General features: G+C 41.4%; 1 protein-coding gene across 1 annotated transcript in view; it reads right to left on the bottom strand.

Moving 5' to 3' along the window:
* MINDY4 (MINDY lysine 48 deubiquitinase 4) overlaps nt 1–15,377 on the bottom strand; it is a 70,705-nt gene that overhangs the window by 54,951 nt on the left and 377 nt on the right. The window contains 4 exon segments of the mRNA XM_083378728.1: nt 2,881–3,317; nt 6,707–6,968; nt 12,514–12,728; nt 14,297–14,416. Coding sequence (XP_083234854.1) covers nt 2,881–3,317; nt 6,707–6,968; nt 12,514–12,728; nt 14,297–14,416 — 1,034 coding nt within the window.

The raw sequence follows: 15,377 nt of genomic DNA, 5'->3' as shown, positions 1-15,377 counted from the left end.
CCTCCAAAATGACCAAAAGGAAAAAGTGGTTGGAAGTAAAGCTGAAGGAAAATATGGCTTAGCTTAGCATGTGTAAAATTAACGAGCCTTCAATCTCGTGGACACAACCAACATCTTGGCACATAATCTTAATTTCAGTGTTTATTTGGGTGGCCTGGCAGTGCAAATTGCAGCTATCCTTGACTCACAACCATTCATTTAGCGGCTGTTCGAAGTTACAATGGCTTTGAAAAAAGTGACTCCTCCTTTTTCACACTTACAACCGTTGCAGCATCCCTGGGGTCACGTGATCAAAATTCAGAGGTGCGGCAACTGGCTCGTATTTATGACAGTTGCGGTGTCCTGGGCTCACGTGGCCATTCTTTCTGGCAAGCAAAGTGAACGTTATAAATGGTGGGACGCTGCAAACAATGATATTTGTGGGCCAGTAACCAAGCATCCAAAATATAATGGTATGACCCTGGGGTCACTGGAACTTTGAACCTAGATTGAAAGTAGCTCTGGTGAGGTCCAGCTTAACTTCAAATGGTCACTACGCTAAGTTAAATGGTCACTAAGCCTGCCCTGAGCAAGGGGTTGGACTAGAAGACCACCAAGGTCCCTTCCAACTCTGTTATTCCATTCCATTCTATTCTATTCTATTCTATTCTATTCTATTCTATTCTATTCATTCTAATTCTATTCTATTCTATTCTATTCTATTCATTCTAATTCTAATTCTATTCTATTCTATTCTATTCTATTCTATTATTCTATTCTACAATCTGTTCTATTCTATTCTATTCTATTCTATTCCATTCCATTCCATATTTTCTATTCTATTCTATTCTACTCTACTCTACTCTACTCTACTCTACTCTATTGTATTCCATTCCATATTTTCTATTCTCTTCTATTCTCTTCTATTCTCTTCTATTCTCTTCTCTTCTCTTCTCTTCTCTTCTCTTCTCTTCTCTTCTATTCTATTCTATTCTATTCTATTCTATTCTATTCTATTCTATTCCATTCCATTCCATTCCATATTTTCTATTCTATTCTATTCTATTCTATTCTATTCTATTCTATTCTATTCTATTCTATTCTATTCTATTCTATTCTATTCTATCCTCCATTCCATTGCATTGCATTTTTTAGGACTATCTATATTATCCTTCCTTTTTTTCCTTCCAAAATCCCAGGCCCTTATAACTTTGCAAATCCTCTTCTTGTTGTTTTCTAAGCTGAGAAGTTCCCCATCCTTCAAATCTACTGTGCTTTACAGGAAAAGATTTATCAGTGTTTGTTACAATTTTAAGAGGTGATTTTTGCTCCAGTTTTGATAACATGATTTGGGCCACAAATCTCAGTTGCTACTGACTCAGACAGATTGCCAAGAAAGAAAGAAAAAAAGAATAATGGCGGGACCAAAATTATTTTGAGAAGATTGCCCTCTGGTGGCCTTCCTGATACATGGCCGCCCCTGAAATATCCTATGTTTGGAATACAGGTAGACCCTGACTTACGACCAGAATTGAGCTCAAAATTTCTCTTGCTAAGCGAAACAGCTGTTAAGTGAATTTTGCCCTGTTTTACCACTTTTCTTGCCACAGTCGTTATATGAATCCCTGCAGTTGTTAAATTAGTAACATGGTTGTTAAGTGAATCCAGTTTCCTGGGACCATGCAACCGTCATAAATATGAGTCAGTTGCCAAGCTTCTGAATTTTGATCATGGGACCCTGGGGATGCTGTAAGCGTTGTTAAGTGTGAAAAATGGCCATAAGTCACTTTTTTCAGTGCCGTTGTAACTTCAAATGGCCAGTAAACAAACTGTTGTAACTCAAGGACTACTTGTATTCCTTATCTGAAAAATCTGTTTGGTGTTCACTGTTTTGGTACTCATCGCTCCTTAAAAAATAGGTTCACTAGAATTATCTTGACTTACAACCATTCATTTAATGACCATTCTAACTTACAACAGCACTGAAAAGATGACCTATGACCATTTTTCAACTTATGACCGTTGCGGCATCCCTGTGGTCACGTGAGTAAAATTCACGCACTTGGCAACTGGTTCATATTTATGATGGTCACCATGTCCCGGGGTCACATGATCCCCTTTTGCGACCTTCTGACAAGCAAAGTCACTGGGGGAAGCCAGATTCCCTTAACAACCGTGTTACTAACTTAACTACTGCCGTGATTCACTTAACAACAGTGACAAAGGAGGTTGTAAAATGGGAGAAACTCAATGGAAATTTTAGGCTCAATTGTGGTCATAAGTAAGGGACACACATACACACACACACACACATACTTGTTTGCAGAAAAGCTGGTGGCTTTCCACAAATGGCAGCCTCTGGAGCAGGGGTAAGCACACAAATATATCCACAGTGTTCACCAACCTGCTGCCAGCATCAAGTTCCCTTCGTCCAGTGCGCTCGCAGAGGGAGGGTCTTCTCAGGGTGCCGCTGGTAAAAGATTGCCGGCAGATAACACCCAGGGGAAGGGCCTTCTCTGTGGGTGCGCCTGCCCTCTGGAACCAGCTGCCCGTGGAGCTCAGGACTGCCCCTGACCTACGCTCATTCCGCCGGGACTTGAACACTTGGCTCTTTGAGCTCTCTGACCCAGGCAGAGAATTTTAACTGGGGTTTTATTTTCAGGGATAATTTAATCTTTTAATTCTCTTTTAACTTTGTATTTTATATTGATGTGATTTTAAAATGCCCTGTAAACCGCCCTGAGTCCTTCGGGAAAGGGCGGTATATAAATCTAATAAAATCTAAAATCTAAATAAAATCTAAATCTAACCGCTGTGTGTGAGTCCTCAGCCACGAGTGTGACATGCAAACCTACATTTTTAAAATGCTTCATTTAACAGAAATCCCCCCCGAGAGCTGACCTGAGGTCTGTAAGCGGAGCCTCGCTTTTCTGCATGGATTTCACGCCGCTCCAGTTTCCCATCTCCTTCCGAAAATCGTCCAAGGGGTGCCTTTTCTCATAAGCATCATAGTCGGACACAATTTTCTTTGTTTCAGCTGGCCTGTCCAGTCCCGGCTTGGTCAAGCGGTCATCTCCAGAACTGTCCACATTTCGGAGTGTTGAAACATCTTTCTTTGCGCAGCGACCCGAAGGAGAGTTGGGCGAACTATTCTGACGAGCTTCAAGGGAATGCTCACTGCGGGCAGACAGGAGTTCGTCCAACGGTCTGGGAATTATGGTTTTCTCGAAGGAGTGACCTAGGAGGCTTGTAGAACTTTTAAAGGTAGCTTCCTGGCCGAATTCGGATGGGCTGCAAATTCCAGATAGCCGTTTCAGGTGCCTTCTTTTTAAGGAATCCTGTCGGGAACACCGAAGTCACATGGGAGGTATCAACTTAAAGGATTATGTTTATACAGAAAAAAAAAACTGTCTGAGCAAGCAATTGATTGGAGGTGTAATAAGGATACTGCTTCTTCAAAACGTGCTTTTAAGAAAAAAAGATCTTTGGGGAAGAAATTAGAAATTAACAATGGCAACTTCTTATTTTTTATTTTTTTTATTTTAATTCCATTTATATCCCGCCCTTCTCCGAAGACTCAGGGCAGCTTACAAGCTTAGCAGTAGCCTTCATTCTATGTATATGCCTGCTTATTAGGGCTTTCACACACACCCCCCCAAGCGGCATTATTACAAAGTCAGCTTAATTGCCCCCAACAATCTGGGTCCTCATTTTACCTACCTCGGAAGGATGGAAGGCTGAGTCAACCTTGAGCCTGGTGGGATGCGAACCTGCACTAATTGCAGGCAGCTGGTGTTACTTAAGGAGGCATTAGCCCACTGCATTAGCCCACTGCTCCACCAAGGCTCTTTCATATAAAGAACACTTATATAAGATGTTTTATAGATGGCACTTTCCACCTGCTAGATTAGCAAAAAGGTTTAAAAAATACGTCTAGTAAATGTTGGAAATGTAACCAAAAATCTGGCACATATTACCATTTGTGGTGGACCTGTGTTAAAAGCAAAAAAAAATTTGAACAAAAAATACACATTTGGTTAGAAAAGATATTAGGAAAACATGTAGATTTTAAACCTGAACTTTTTTTTACTAGGTATAACACCAGGAAAATCTGATAAGCAAAACGTATATTTAACATTATACTAACAGCAGTGAGGATTGTATTTGCTCAGCATTGGAAGAATGAAGAAACACCACCAGATGAAGAGATAATCAAGAAGATATTGGACTGTGCTGAAATGGACAGACTTAAATTGAGGATCAAAGAAAAAGAAGATACAGAATATTTCCAAACATGGAATTTATTTTATCAATAGTTGGAAAAAAGGGGTAGAGACTAAAGATGTAACCTGCATTATTAAGCAAACAAATTAACCCAGACAATACGATGCACTAATCAACTGTAATAATAGAAAATTAGTAAAAAAAATTGAAAAGGCAGTCCTCGACTTACAGTTCATTTAGCGACCATTCAAAGTTAAAATGGCACTGACTTATGACTTATTTTCACTCTTGCAAACGTTGCAATTTCTCCAAGATAAAGTGATCAAAATTTGGGCCCTTGGCAACTCTACTCATATTTATGAGGGCTGCAGTGTTCTTGGGTTATGTGATCTCTTTTTGTGACCTTCTGACAAGCAAAGTCAATGTGGGATCTAGTTTAACAATTGTGGTGATTCATTTAACGATTGTGGAAAGAAAGGACATAAAAAGGAGTTTCGTTTAAAACTCAGTCAACTTTCAGGCTCAGGGCAGGATTAAAATTCATGATCTGCAGGGGATTAGCCCAAAGTCACTCAGCCGGCTTTCATGCCTAAGGCTGGACTAGAACTCACTGTCTCCTGGTGATTGGCCCAAAGTCAGTCAGCCGACTTTCATGCCTAAGACTGGATTAGAACTCAAGGTCTCCTGGTAATTGGCCCAAAGTTACCCAGCTAGTTTTTGTGCCTATGGCAGGGCTGAGAATTTTAATTTTAATTTTAATTTTAATTGGGGTTTTTTACTCTTTCAGGGACTGTTATAATCTTTTAATTGTTTTTAATTTTTTATATTTCTTGTTTTAATTCCCTGTAAACCGCCCTGAGTCCTTCGGGAAAGGGCGGTATACAAATCCAATTAAATAAATAAATAAATAAAATAAAACCTAGCATCTCCTTGTGTCTTATTTCAGATCAAATCAATCTTTATTGTAGTCAAAGACCAGCTTAGGGAAAGCGGTGTACAAAAAAATTTAAAATATAAAAAATACAAAAATTAAATTGGACAAAAAGCTAAAAAGTCTAAAACTAACAAGGATGGATAAAAACAAAAAAGTGGACATAGAAATACAACAATAAATCTACCTAATGCAATAACAGTTATAAAGTTGGAAGGGACCTTGGAGGTCTTCTAGTCCAACCCCCACTGCTCAAGCAGGAAACCTATAACTTTGCAGACAAGTGGCTGTCCAGTCTCTTCTTAAAAACCTCCAGTGGTGAAGCACCCACAACCTCTGGAGGCAGGTCGTTGCACTGATCAATTCCTCACTGTCAGAAAATTCCTCCTTAGTTCTAGGTTGCTTCTCTCCTTGAGTAGTTTCCACCCGTTGCTTCTTGTCTGGCCTTCTGGTGCTCTGGAAGACAGGTTGACCCCCCTCTTGTTTGTGGCAGCCCCTCAGATATTGGAAGACTGCTATCATGTCACCCCCTAGTCCTTATTTTCACATGGGTAGGCAACCCTGGCTCTTTTATGACTCGTGGACTTCAACTCCCAGAATTCCTGAGCCAGCCATGCTGAGGGGAAAGGGAGAGGTTTGTAAGCTGAGCCATGTTGGCTCAGGAATTCTGGGAGTTGAAGTCCACTAGTCATAAAAGAGCCAGGGTTGCCTACCCCTGCATTAGACTAAGTATACCCAGTTCCTGCAATCAAATTTTGTATAAGATTTATTGTACCTTATACAAATAATACAATATATCTAATATAAAACACTCTAAAATAATGGTGTAGGCATGGGTGCTCATTAAAACTGATTTGTGACACAGGAACATATTTTAGGGCTGCTATGCAGAACCACACCACACTATATATTGTCAGAGAGTTGGTATCTGAGAGCACAGTAAGGTGTAGAGTTATCCTGTACTTCCTAGGTATTTATGCAACAATGGAGAAATGTGGTTAATTGAAATGTCTCTATAGTATAAGGATTTTTTTTAGTCCTTTGGAAGACAACATGTGTTGTGGAAATGCAGGAAAATATAGGCAATCCTCAGCATACGACCACAACTGAGCCAAAAATTTCTGTTGCTAAGACACTTGTTAAATGACGTTTGCCTCCTTTTACAACCTGTCTTGCCACAGTTGTTAAGTGAATCTCTACAGTTACTAAGTTAGTAACATGTTTGTTAAGTGAACCTGGTTTCCTCACTGACTTTGCTTATTAGAAGGTTGCAAAAGCGGATCACATGACTTTGGGACACCGCAGCCGTCATAAATACGAGTCAGTTCCCAGGGGTCAGAATTCTGATCATGTGACCAGGGGGATGCCACAAAGGGTTGTAAGTATGGCCAATGGCGATAAGTCACTCTTTTTCACTGCCGTTGTAACTCTGAACAGTTACTAAACAAACTGTTCTAAGTTGAGGACTACCTGTAAAGTAAAGTTTAGAAATAAAAAATAGATTTAAAAAGGAGGAGGGGAAGAAGAGGAACAAGAATGGAAGAGAAAATTATTTAAGAGTAAAGTCAAAACCTCTTGAGATTCATCCGTAGAAGCAGCTATCTTTCCTTGAGGTGGAAGAACACCAAGCTGGCCTCGCAGTTTCTCCCTCAATGCCATTCTGGTCTCCGTAGACGATTGTCCAGGAATCTGTGACACATCCAGAGGATCACAGAGTTTCTTCTCTCCTTCGGCCTGTGCCTGACCATCTACCGTGGCTCTTGCCTTGCCCTTCTCACTTGGCTTGGGACAATGCCTTCTGGACAGGCAGCTTATTCCCTCGTTGGTCTCATAGCTAAAAAAACAACCCGACAGTTGGAAGGATCAGTGAAATAAAAATAATCACGCGCCTGGCCAGCCACGCATCTCAGTAAAAGCTGAAGGCTGAAAAGATTCAAGAAATGAATCTTTAGGTAAGAAATGATTTGAAATTGCACTGTGTGCTAATGATGAACATCATTCAGCATAGCTAAGGCAGTCAATTCAGTTCAGTTTGTGGTGGCCAAAGACCGGTACAGATAATAAACCAAGAAAATTTAAGACATAATTAAAATACACTTGTAAAATAGCCTAACTAGCACCTAACATGTCAAATACAGGATATATTTTAAATTATAATGTAAGCACTAAATTATATGACATATGATATCTAAAATTACAATAAAGTAGAAGTATTAAGTCTCCATGTTGGCTCAGGAATTCTGGGAGTTGAAATCTACAAGTTGCAAAGTTGCCATAGTTGCTGACCCCTGGTGTACAGGTAATTCTTACATTGTGATACCTGGCAACTGGCTCCTATTTGTGACGGCCAGGGTCATGTGATCCCCTTTTGCGACCTTCTGACAAGCAAAGTCAATGGGGGAAGCCAGATTCACTTAAGCCGTGCTGGTGCAGTGGTTAGAATGCAGTACTGCAGGCTAACTCTGCCCACTGCCAGGAATTCGATCCTCATTGACTGCAGATTGATTCAGCTTTTCATCCTTCTGAGATCGGTAAAATGAGGACCCAGATTGTTGGGGGGCAATAGACTGAGTCTGTAAACCGCTTAGAGAGGGCTGTAAACCGCTATGAAGCGGTATATACTTTTTAACAGTTGCAGGGATTCGCTTAACAACTGTGGCAAGAAAGGCCATAAAGTGGGGCAATTCTCACCTAGCTACTGTCTCGCTTAGCAAAGAAATTTTGGGCTCCACTGTGGTCATAAATTGAGACTGCCTACAAATGATGTGTTAATTGATCTCCAACTGTTTTATTAAAAGAACAGCTCAACTATTTGTCAGAAATGTCTCTCCGAATCCTGGTTGCCTACGTTCTGCCTGCCAAGCAGAAGTTCAATAGGGAGAACCTCCTCTATAGTCTTTTCAGGCGAAGCAAACTTCACCTGTAGCTTCTCTGCCTGCTTTTAAACATCAAGTGGAAAAGGAACTCACTAGAGCGGGACTGCTATGCTACACAAGGCCTAAAGGTGGCAGTAAGGAGCCCAAGAAATCATCATCTGCGTTTGCGCAGAGAACAATCTCTTCCCTCCCTCCTTCCCTAAGCTCTCACCATAGAGAAACAAACCAGAGCATCCCATGTACAACGCTTCCCATTGGCTGCACTGAAGAGGGACGGGGCAGGAGGCCGCCTTTCCCAGCTAGTTTATTGTACTTACCCCCGCGTTCTTCCGGGGTGGCACCCAGAATCTGGAGGGGAATGCGCATGCTCTGTCTGAGACTATAAATAAGAAGCTCCTGAAGATGGACGCTCCATTCTGAGCCGCATCTCAGTTGCGGCAGGAGGGGGTGGGGAGGGGGAGTGAGTGAGGCTGCGTCAGAAAGGGTCGGGGCTGTCTGTATTTGTGAAGCGGTTCCGCCTTTTTGCAAGCGGCCGTGGGTGGCTGTAACTCGAAAAGGGCTTTTCTTTCCATCTAAATATTGTTCGTTTTTAAATCTGCAACAGCGAGGTCGCTTCTGCAAAGGGAAAGACCCTTTGCTTGCAGAGGCAGGGGGAAAAAAACCCCATGCATTTGCACCGTGGCCTTGAGACAGAAGCCCCCAGCCCTTAATAACCATGCAAGGCAGCCTTCCATTCATAAGCCGAGTCAGGCAAACTAGAATCTGGAGTTCTTAAATCAGGGGCCTTCAAACCTGGCCCTTTTATGACTTGTGGACTTCAACTCCCAGAATTCCTCAGCCGACATGCCGGGCTGAGGAATTCTGGGAGTTGAAGTCCACAAGTCATAAAAGGACCAGGTTTGAAGGCCCCTGTGACCTAAATGCATCATTTGTCTCTTCTCTGTTCCCAAGGTAGCATTCAGAAAATGGCCCTGTTATCCCAACAACAACCCTGTAAGGTAAGACTGGGCAGAAACACCCCCATCTCAGAGCCTCTGTGGCTGAGGGGACTTTGAATCCAGCTGCCTCCTGAAATTAAGGGTGCCCCATCACAGGAGGCTTTCAGTAAGAGACTAGAGAGCCGTTTGCTTGGAACACCGTGGGGATCTCTATACAGCTGGGCCCCAGCCCCACTACCGGGCTGTGGAAGCAGCGGGCGAGCACATGTAGCTCCATTTGCACAAACGGCGAGCACACACACCTGCCACTTGTCAAACGGAGCTGTGCTTAAGCATGTGCTCGCCTGCCATCTGCATGGAACCATCCCCTCTTCCCTTCCGCCCACTGTGGAAAGGTTGGAGACCACTGTTATACATAGTGGGGAGGGAAGGTTGGACCAGAAGACCTCACGTGTCCCTTCCAGACTTACAGTTCTACAATCTATTATAGGACTTATACTAGTGTTTCTCAACAACAGCAAATTTCAGATGTGTGGACTTCAATTCCCAGAATCCTCCAGCCAATCATATTGTTTGGGGAATTCTGGGAGCTGAAGATCTGGCATGCTGGCTGGAAAATTCTGGGTGAAACGCTGATTTAGACTAAGGACCGGGCTATAGAACTTGGTTCTGAGTGTTTACATGACCATCTACTCATTGTTCAGACTTAATCCACAAGGAATGGAGTAGTTCAGAACAATCAGCATTTGAAAAGTACACCACAGAAAGCACGTTATATCACACCTCACGTTCATTTACTATGACTACAGAATTCATCTTCTAATATTTGGCAACCCCAAACTGTAAGTTTCAGGAATGTCGTTTAATGTGTTATTAACCTTGTGGGAATTCAGAAAGGGTTGAGCAGCGCATTTTCTAATTAACACATTTAGTTAAAAAGCAAAAGGCTCTGGAAACATGCCTTGAACTTTTAGCTAATAAAGACTGACCGTTATTAAAGTTTTGTTTCTTTAAATCAACCATGCTGATTGATTTACCAATTGCAGAACTCCAGGTGTATTCACACACATCTATCTTTCTGTCCGTCTATCTATCTCAATTATCATCTTATCGTCTGTTATCTATTATCTACCTGTTATCTATTTTCTATCTTTATCATCTGTTATATCTATTATCTGTCGCCTATTCTCTTATCATTTATTTATCAATCATTTTTATATAACACTCTTCTCACAGAAAAGTGACTCTTTGGGTAAGGCTGTATTTTGATTTATTAGTAAATAAGACATGTTATTTACTAATTGCCTGAATACAGGTAATCCTTGACTTACAAGTACTTCATTTAGTGACGGTTCGAAGTTACAACGGCACTGAAAAAAAGTGTCTTATGGCCATTTTTTACACTTATGATCATTGCAGCATCCCCCACGTTCAGGTGACTAAAATTCATATGCTTGACAACTGGTTCATATTTAGGACGATCGCGGTGTCCCGGGCTCAAGTGATCCCCTTTTCTGACCTGACAAGCAAAGTCAATGGGGGAAGGCGGATTCAGTTAACAACCGTGTGGCTAAATTAACAGTAGCAGAGATCCACTGAACCAACTGGCAAGAAAGTTTCTAAAATGGGGCAAAACTCACTTAATAAATTTTTCACTTAGCAATATAAATTTTGGGTTCAATTGTGGTCATATGTCAAGGACTACCTGCCGTCGGTTGAACTGTCTGGATACAGGAAGATATATTTTTTTTATAGCTGACGAAGATGAAGCAAATAATTTCTGCATCGTCTAGTTCGGATTAATTTTCTCTATCCCGGTCAGTCCCGTTCCCATCTGTGAATAACTGCCTCAAACCACAGACTTTTTGAAGTTTGAAAGCTGTATCTTCGGGCCCTTTAGGAGAGGACACCACAGATATGTTTATCTCTTAGTCATTTGACAGCGGTATTTTGGGAGAAATACGTTTGGCGTGTAATTAATAGTTAATTCATAGCCACCTAGATTGGAAGGGACCTCGGAGGTCATTTAGTCCAACCCCTGCCCAGTGCAAGAAATCTTTATATCATCCTGTAAAAATGGCCGTCCAATCTTTTTCCTCAGTTCAAGGGCCTGCAGCTTTTTCAGGGCTCAAGCAACCGTTTTATCATAAAGCATAAAGAGAGAAAATGGTAAATGGTGAATTTTAACACCAATACAAGTAGTTCTCAACTTACAACCATTTGTATAGCAAATAGAGGAAGTCCTCGACATACAATAGTTCATTTAGCGACCGTTCAAAGTTACAATGGCACTAAAAAAAGTGACCACTTTCCACACTTACGACCGTTACAGCATCCCCATGATCACATGATTTACATTCAGACGCTTGGCAACTGGCTCGTATTTACGACGGTTGCCATGTCCCAGGGTCATGTGACTCCCTTTTGCGACCTTCTGAGAAGCAAAGTCAATGGGGGAAGCCAGATTCACTTAACAAGCATGTGACTAAAAAAATGTGGCAAGAAAAGTCGTAAAATGGGGCAAAACTCACTTCACAAATTTCTCACTTAGCAACATAAATTCAGGGCTCAATTGTGGTCATAAGTTAAGGACTATCTGTACTCTTAAGTTACAATGGACCCCAAGAAATCATATTGATTCAAAGTTCTGATGACCAGCTCCCCTCCCCCACAGTCACATGATCACATTTTGGACACCTGGTCTGCATTTACAGCTGTTTCCCACAGTCACATTACATGACAGCAATTCATGACCATTTTTGCCAAAAACTGGCCTTCACTGGTCCTTGAATTTATAATTGTTTAATGACCATTCCAAGTTACAATGGCACTGAAAAAATGGACTTCAAGCAATTTTTCACACATCCGTTGTAGCATCTCTGCGGTCACATGATCAAAATTTACACGCTTAGCAAGTGACTCATATTTATGATGATCGCAGAGTCCCGAGGTCACTTGATCCCCTTTTGCGACTTTCTGACAAGCAAAGTCAATGGGGAAACTTAACAACCGTGTTGCTAACTTAACAACGTAACACTTGCGGTGATTCAACTGTGGCAAAAAAAGGTTGTAAAATGGGGCAAAACTCACTTAACAACTGTCTCACTTTGCAACAGAAATTTTTGAATTAATTGTGGTTGTAGAGGACCATCTGTACTTCCAGTTTCTAGCAAAAAAACAGCCATTGCAGACAGTGGATTTGTTTTACGACAGCAGTGTTTGCTTAATGACTGCCATCAAAAATGTCATAAAATTGGACACTCATATAATGACTACTATAATGATCACAATCATATAATGACTACTTAACGACCATTATCACCATAATTCTGGTCTAGTTTACAGTCGTAAGTCAAGGACTTCCTGTCTGCAGCAATCAGTTAATGCAAGGGTCTTCATACTTGGTCCTTTTATGATTTGCGGACTTCAACTCCCAGAATTCCTCAGCCAGCATGCCTGGCTGAGGAATTCTGGGAGTTGAAGTCCGCAAATCATAAAAGGGCCAAGTTTGCGTTAATGACTGCCATCTAAAGATTTAAGATCAAATGCTAAAACTTATATATACCTGGGAGTCCCTTTTTTAATTTTTTCGGCTGCTGTTTGCCCTCGAGTGGCTTCTCTAGAGAGAAAATTCTTAGGAGGAAAACTCTCTGTACTTCTTGAGTGAGAAACTTTGTTTTCCAGAAATGAGGAATTTCCCAGGAAGCTTTGGTTAATCTGGAACTCCAGAAAATAGCTCGCCATGATCTCCAGAATGGTTTTTAAAGGAGTCTCTTTTGCCTGCAGCAGAAAAAGTAAGATAAATGGGCCATTAGAATTAGCCTGACTCAATTTTACTGTTAGCCTGCCCTTTGGAACCAGCTGCCAGTGGAGCTGAGGACTGGCCCCGACCTCCGTTCATTCCGCCGGGACCTGAAGACCTGGCTCTTCGAGCTCTCTGGCCCAGGCTGAGAATTTTAATTTTAATTTTAACCGGGGTTTTATTTGATCAGGGACGGATATAATTTTTTTAATCTGTTTTTAACTTTTTTGTTTTAATCACCCTGTAAACCGCCTGAGTCCTTCGGGAAAGGGCGGTATATAAATGTAATAAAATAAATAAATAAATAAATAAATAATAAAATGTCGCAGTAACCCCATTGGTAGAATGATCAGAATTTGGTCACTAGGCAACTGGCATATCTTTATGATAGTTACAGCGTCACCATTTGTGGCCTTCCCAGCCAGCTTCAGGAAAGCTGGGTTCGCTTAACAACCGCATGATTCACTTAACAACTGCCGTACAGGTAGTCCTTGATTTACAACACTTCCTTTAGTGACCGCTCAAAGTTAAAACAGCACAGAAAAAAGTGACTTCTCAATGTTTCCCACACTTAACAACCATTGCAGCATCCTGATGGGTCAATTGGTCAAAATTCAGAAGCTTGGCAACTGGTTCCTATTTATGACAGTTGCAGAATCCCGGGGTCATGTGAAACCTTTTTGTGACCTTATGACAAGCCAAATCAATGGGGAAGCCAGATTCACTTAACAACTTAAAAACTGCAGGGATTCATTAACAACTGTGGCGAGAAAAGTCATAAAAATGGGGCAAAGCTCACTTAACAGATATCTCACTTAGCAACAGAAATGTTGGGCTCAATTTTGTCGTCGTACATTGAGGACTACGTGTAATTCCCTTAACAACTTTAGCAGAAAACTAAAATTGGGTCAACTCATTTAACAATTGTCTTGCTTGTCAATGGACATTCAGGGCCTAGGTCCAGCTACAGAATAATAAAGTTGGAAGGGATCTCAAACAGGAGACCACCACCCCCTATACCAGGGATAGGCAACCTCGGCTCTTTTGTGACTCGTGGACTTCAACTCCCAGAATTCCTGAGCCAGCATAACTCAGCATGAAACCTCTCCCTTTCCCCTCAGTATGGCTGGCTCAGGAATTCTGGGAGTTGAAGTCCACGAGTCACAAAAGAGCCAAGGTTGCCTAGCCCTGCCCTAGCCCACTTCAGACTGTCTTTTCTTAACAACTTCCAATGGTGGGACACCCACTATTAAAGCACCCCCTGATTAATTGTTCTCAGTGTAATAAAAATTCTCCTTAGTCCCCGAGATCATTAACTCTCCTTTTTAGGAGTTTTTAAAGAACAAAAATTTAGAACTATTACTTGTGGGTGGTGTAATTAGTTGTTTTTGCACATTGCATGGGATTAGAATAGATGGGCTTTGTGGCCCCTTCCAACTGCCTAATTCTGTGACTCTACCTCAAGCCTTGCAAACGGTTTGTCCCACTAAGAGTCTTGCTTACAACTCCCAAAGTGTTGTAGACACCTTGTGCAAAAATGGTTTACCTTGTTTTGTTTGTATAAAGACTGGAGATGCAAAACATTTCGTAGCTCGTTTCTGTTGTTGATGCTAAATGCAGTACGGGGAAATTCTTCATCCATCACAGTCCCGGTCTTTTTCAAGCCCTACACAGGAAAGAGACAATGCTATAATCAGTACCGGAAAGAAACCTCAGTCTTCATGCCACTGCTTAACTTAGAAATCAGAAATAATAATTCGGAAAAGCTGTTGCCACCGTGTTTCTCAACCTTTATAACTCTTAAGACAAGGGGTCTTCAAAACTGGCCCTCATGACTTGTGGACTTCAACTCCCAGAATTCCTCAGCTAGCGTGCCTGGCTGAGGAATTCTGGGAGTTGGAAGTCCACAAATCATAAACGGGCCACATTTGAAGACCCCTGTCCTAAGAGGTTTAAAATGTGTGGACTTCCATTCCCAGAATTCCCCAGCCTGCATGCTTTAAGATGTGTAGACCTCAACTCCCAGAGTGCACTAGCTGGCATGCTTTAAGTTGGGTGAACTTCAACTCCCAGAATCCCCCCCCATGCTTTAAGACGCACAGTCCAATTCCCAGAATTCTCTTGGAGGGTCATTACTGAGAATTCTGGGAACGGGAGTCCCTACATCTCCATTTGTGACCTTGCTGAGGCTGAAAAACACTGGTTATTCTACTTGTTAATAAATGGAACCTCTTTATGGACTTTTTGTTGAAACAGAAACAGAAAAAAAATGAAGTTCTGATTTATGGAAATGATGCTTAGAAAGGACAAAAGAAGGAAAGAAGGCCTTAGGGAGAAAAATAATGACTTATCACTGCTGTAGAGGAAACAGTATTTCATTTTTAGTGCGTGTCAGTGTACTCACAGTAAAAAAAAATGGCAATAAAGGTGTAAAGAAGATTCAAAGCCCTCCCTGTTCATTTTTATTTATTTATTTCTCTCTCTCTCTCTCTCTCATCCCTTTTCTTTTACTTCTTTGCTTTCTTTTTTTTCTTTAAATTTGTATTGATTTTGTTCTGGGGAAAAAATTCTTTACTAAAAATTAATTACAACCACAAACGGTCCACCGTTTGCCTGTGGAAATGAAG

Source organism: Vipera ursinii (assembly GCF_947247035.1).
Source record: "Vipera ursinii genome assembly, chromosome: Z".
NCBI classification, from domain to species: domain Eukaryota; kingdom Metazoa; phylum Chordata; class Lepidosauria; order Squamata; family Viperidae; genus Vipera; species Vipera ursinii.
This window is presented reverse-complemented; position numbering and strand designations above follow the sequence as displayed.